Below are 5,777 nucleotides of genomic sequence, written 5' to 3'. Positions count from 1 at the left end.
CGTCTAAAAGTGTATACCTTATTTGATTTAATAAATATTTAAAAAGGTATTTAATGAGTATTTTTACATGGTCCTTGTGTAAAAAGATTATGTAGATAATTTAAACCTATATTAGAAACCACATCGATGATCTCAGGAAAAATATTGATTTTAAAACAATCATTGAAGAGAAAATATCTATTGTATTCTGTTTCATTGCCATTATTTTTTCCTTTCAATAATGGTGGTACTTGTATTTTTGACTACTAATTGGAATTTAGAACCAAAATATAGACATTAGTGAGGAGGAAATGACATAACACAATTTTTGGTACAGGATCGTTTATAGAGTTTACTTTACAAATATACTCCTTTGTGTTTACTACAACTGCTATAAAGAAGTCTATACCTTTATGTACAACATTCTTGGATAGTAAATTTTGGTTTATCTCATTATACAAGAACATAATATACTGTATATAGGGACAAACAATCTAAATCATTAATATTTACATTCATTAAATGGAATGGTACCACCATTAACAACAAATAAAACAAAAACTACAGTAAACACATACCACAGTAACAATAATCTTTTGGCCGATTAATAAGTAGTTCATTGGAAAGTATTGTATAAGTAGGGAAGTACTGAGGAAAAACACTTGAACAAAAGTAGGCCTATAAACATCCTTGGAAATTAAAAGGCATAGTTCTAAATTAAATATTAAAATTTTGACTTTGTAATAAGTAAGTCATAATGTTTTTTTTTTTATTAAAAAAGGACGAATATACACGCTAAAACGTATAAAATTCAATAAAAAAAGACAACCGTTCTATACCAAGTAAAACAACCTCGTATTTAAAACACTAATGCCATTCAAAGAATATAGGTAGGTACAATTAAGTGACGCTAGTATATGTATTTTCATAAATGTGATTAGGTACAATAATATTCAATATAATATACATTATTATTAATGGCAAGCCATGAATTTCAAAATAACATTTTTCTATAACATTCCTCACATGAAATGTTAGAAAACCAACATTTCAAGTTCAAGCTTAGTCAGGTACACTGTGAATTTCAAAACTGGTCTTTTGATAAACTATTGTAATTGACATTCTTCTTTTCATATACAGCGTAAACAGCTTATTTGGTATCCACCAATGGTATCTAGGAATTATTAGGTTCATAAAAAACTTGTTGTGAACTTAACCCTATTCTCATGTATATTTTGTAATATGGAGATTTACTAGGGAGTTCTTACAAAAATTCCAATTTAATGAGATGGTTTCAGACTTTATATGCTGTTCATCTGTCCTTTATTTAAATTACAAATCTATCAATTTCAAAGATACAAGCTGTGAAAATTCAATATTTTCTCTATAAAAACCAGGGGAGAGAAATGATATATTTTGATGGTAGACTTGTATAGCTTCCTAAGTAAAAACTTGTTTGAAAAAGTTGACCACCACATTTACGCACATATTTTTACAAACATTAAGAAGGAAAAGTTCCCAATTTAAAGCTGTTGCTAAATCTAATAGTTTCTGAGATACCAATGGTGGCTCACTCAAGCGGTTTACTTTGTATAACACTACATATTTCACAGAGTCGGGGTGAGAATTTGACTAGAAGATTGTGCTTTACATAATGTTAGACATATTTTACCGTATTTCAAATACAATCAACAATAACAGAGTAACCAATAACAACATTAACCTACAGAGTTGCTCACAATTAAGAATCCGGAGGAGATATTATGGGCAGAGAAGATATCACTGTGTTTTCTAAAAGTAGACCTCCACCTACGACAAAGATGATAAGTGTAAACTATATAAAACTACAATAAAAATAACTATGCAGTGTATTTCTTTAATAGGATTTAAATTGAATCTTTTTTGCCACAAGCTGAAACGACCGAAGCCAAGGTCGGAAAATTATCAATAGTTGAAAAGACAGTTTACCCCATGTGACGGAAAATCCCATCGTGCTACACCATTCTTTAAGCTAACTAATTCACACGAAAAAACCTTTATATATTTGATTGTTTATCACCAGTTAGCTCCAAAGTTGTCACCCTCCTTGTTTTGCTATACAGTATTAATAGTCGTTTTGTTTCTGATGTGTATATCCTATATGTATATATGTTTGTCTTTATAGTCTACCTTAAGAATGTTACATGCATCAGATAAATCAGATGCGTTACTCATAATACCATCAATGCAATAAAAAGATAAAATCACTGAAATATTTTTATATTGTAATTAGTGTATATGGAACTCAAATTTGTACCTTCTCATAGGCTCAAAATGTTTTCATGTTAACCTAATGGAACAGTATTTTATGGAATAGTTTCATTATGTGTACCGGTAAATAATTAATGTGTTATAGTAAAAATTAAAAGAATAATAACTAAGAACTAATTTATTAGTTTTGCTGCAGTGACTCACCAGAGCTAGATGGAGGGGAGGAACTTTGCGCCGTACCTTGAGGTTGTACCTGGAAACAAACTTTCATTTAACACTATCATGTGCTTGTATACACTGCAACCTACTAGAGTTTTGAGAGTAGGATTATTAAGAACTCTGATACTGCACTGAGGGGTGATTGTAATGATCAAAGGTTGAAATAAGGGATTACAATCCATCATGGTGGAGAGATTCACATAGTTAGAAACCTCGCTACAGTAATTTTATCTCAACTAAAAAAATGGCTGTACTTGACAGAAGTTAATTTAAAAATTGAACGGATAAGTATAAAAAATTATTATTAGATGTGCACAGTTAGTAAAATACAATGGTTTTCAAACAGTGCAGAAATGCAGAAATAACACATGTATGCAGTAAACAGCGCTATACCATAAACAGCACACTATGCGAGTTGCTCATTCAATACAATATTCTATTTGAATAAAAAATGACAGCTGATGAAATGAATACTTTAGTATCCATAAGTCAAAGGCTAGAGAACATGTGGTCAAAAACTAGGTTATGTCGTGAATAATTAAATTATATTGAAAAAGTGGTGAGTGTGAGTCATATGATTGAGGCAATCCAAACGATTTAAAGTAAGAAGCAAATGGATCCGGATGAAAGGGAGTCTACTGTACTACATATTATGCAGTCGACTATTGTACTTTGATAGCTCTTCCTGCTGGATTAAGTAAGTACAGTAGACTCCCTCTCATTCGGACACCTTTTATCCGGGCATCGGTTTAACCGGACTACACTCAACGGAAATGACACCTCTTTAACTGGACAATTATTACCAGCACATTGGTTTAACCGGACTAGATCGGCAGGAAGTGGGCGGTACTGTAACGACCGTTCTCGTGGGAAAGATTTGAGACCAGTGATCACATGTCTAAATACAATGCTCTCCTACATTTAAGTCGAATATCACCGTAAACGGTCCATTTTATTGAGTTTTTGGGGACGTCGGCTTAACTGGAAAAAACCGTTATCCGGACTGGCCTCGGTCCCGAGGAGTCCGGATAAGAGGGAGTCTACTGTAGATCCAAATAGTGGTACTGAAATAGTGCTAACTTTCTTCATATTATAAAGTTTATTTATTTTGACCCTGACTTCCACAAACCCGGACAGATTGGATCCTCAATTACTCCACATTAATGATGGTTTACTTAATGTAAGTTTTATGTACAAAGCCCCACTCACCACATCTTGGTAGAAGAACTGAGCGGAAGGTGGAATAGCAGGTTCAGATGGAATGGTGGCAAACCCATCATACACTGGCAGACTGGAGGATTGATCATCAGTGATCTCCGCACTGGCCTGGGGTACTGGTGGTACTGGTGGTACAGGGGTTGCACAGGGCATGGGAGGGATGGGGTACAGGGGGGAGGGAGGTAGAATAACAGGGGATGTGGAGGAGTGTGGAGGATTAGGTGGACCAATAGGAGTGGAGACAAGCTGAAAACATCAAAGCTGAGTTTAACTTAAATTGCAGTTTGGCAATAAGCGGCAAAACAAATTCAATACACTAAGCTAATTCCTAATAAAGATAAGTTTTTTCAACAAATGGCCCTAGGACAGGATTATGATTTTTATATTAGAGCATTAGAGGAATAGCAGCTTGCTTACTTAGTAAAGCCCAGGTAAGTTATTAAACACTATGGTCAGTATTTAACCATGCATCTTCGCAGAGACCATAGAAAGTCTCTGCGAAGATGCATGGTTAAATAAATACTGACAATTTTGCCCTAGGTGATGATCGCGAATTTGCCGAGATTGTAGGTGGCGATGATAATGTCGCTATGACCGCTAAAGATGTTCACAATTTTGCTGTGACTGCAGAAGGCATTCATGATTTTGCCTTGACCTAGGAAGATTTACAAAATTTTGCCGGGACCGCAGAAGACATTTATGGTTTTGCAGTGACCGTCATAGATGTTCCCCATTTTCATGGTTTTGCCGCAATTGATGTTGCTGTGCTGCAGAGAAATTTCAAGATTTTGCTGTGACCGCAGTAGGTGTTAATGATTTCACTTCACAGAGACTTCAGTAAAGAAATCATGAACATTTCATATAAACAAACTGTAGTTGATTTACAATTAATATTTGTTCAAATCAATACTTTTTGGAGAAAAATGACTTTGTTCTGATCTTATTTTGGCTTGAGGATTGAGGGCCAAAACTATTAACCATACTCAACCCAACCTAAAGTACAAAAAGTTTTACCTACAGATTGCTATATAGAAGATTCTGAAAATACACAATATTTAAGCAAAATGTTTGCCGTCTTGCCTGTAGACTCCTATTACAATATTTACAATTTATAAATGTAATCAATTCCAGAACTACCACCAACCTCAACCTAAGATAAACACATCCTGGAAACTAGCTGAATTTGTATCAGGTTTAGGATGTGTAATGTTGACTTAATAAGACTATCCGATATTGTTAACTTGAATGTACCTGTCCCATGTGGGGGAAGATGGTGGTAGAGGTATTTTGTCTATTGGCGGAGACTGGGGCTGCAGGCGGGGGGCCCATCACTCTGTCTGTTCTGCAGAACCAACAATAAACATTAGCCTATACAATTTAACCTGAAATAAATGTTGTTACTATTGGGTAAGACACACATTTCTAGCTTTTTGGTATTTTATTTAGAAGGACTTATTTAATCATGGGGGAAATAATTCAGTTACATTGAGGTTTTAACCCCCACCCCCTCAACAGAGTGCTGGGGACTAAGATTTCTGTGTTTATTGTTAGGCTTATCATATTTATAGTTTCATTTAGCTAAAACCCAATGATATATCAATCAAATACTTGTCCAGAAGACAAGTATTTGGATTAGAATAGTTTGCTTGGAGAGTTAAGTTTGAGGCAACGACATTAGGTATCAGAATTTGGTGCGACTTATGTAAACTACACACAATGGGCAATTGAGTTAGCTAGCGGGATTAAAGGGTAAAAAATTGGAATTAAGACTTTGTTATCCCCTCTTTCTTAATTGAATTCATTATATATATTTAAAAAAATTGTAACCAAAAGGATTTTGTTAAAAAAAATTCAAAGCAGGTCACTTTTGCCAAGAATTACCCTTTCAAAAAAAAAAAAAAAAAAAAAAACTACTGCTCCATCAATTCCTTGTGATACAAATTTAGATTAAACCCTAGTTTTTACCCCTAATTATTGTAATTCTTTCCCGCTATCTGTAGTCGAATTGGGCCATTGACGAGTCAAAGACTTCATTCAACCCTCTCCTCAAACTGCATCTTCAATACCCATATTTCCTAACTCTTTCCTCACATTCACTTGAGTAGAGAGAG

At 34.3% G+C, this 5,777-nt stretch overlaps 1 protein-coding gene across 2 annotated transcripts in view; it reads right to left on the bottom strand.

The window, feature by feature from the left end:
* Nucleotides 1-324: 324 nt before the first annotated feature.
* The window catches only part of LOC128988596 (Golgi-specific brefeldin A-resistance guanine nucleotide exchange factor 1-like), a 55,026-nt gene continuing 49,573 nt past the window's right edge, over nt 325-5,777 (bottom strand). For both annotated transcript variants that reach the window (XM_054410017.1, XM_054410018.1), the window contains exons 36-39: nt 4,918-5,008; nt 3,658-3,912; nt 2,434-2,482; nt 325-1,788 (exon numbers count right to left, since the gene is read on the bottom strand). In XM_054410017.1, the coding sequence (XP_054265992.1) occupies nt 1,721-1,788; nt 2,434-2,482; nt 3,658-3,912; nt 4,918-5,008 (463 nt within the window). In that variant the 3' untranslated portion in view covers nt 325-1,720. The remainder of the gene's footprint in view (nt 1,789-2,433; nt 2,483-3,657; nt 3,913-4,917; nt 5,009-5,777) is intronic.

This window comes from Macrosteles quadrilineatus, unplaced genomic scaffold (assembly GCF_028750875.1).
Source record: "Macrosteles quadrilineatus isolate MER2022 unplaced genomic scaffold, UCM_ALF_1.0 Scaffold_3__2_contigs__length_128488019, whole genome shotgun sequence".
NCBI lineage: Eukaryota > Metazoa > Arthropoda > Insecta > Hemiptera > Cicadellidae > Macrosteles > Macrosteles quadrilineatus.
The sequence above is the reverse complement of the archived record's forward strand: the minus strand, read 5'-3'. Positions and strand labels throughout refer to the sequence as shown.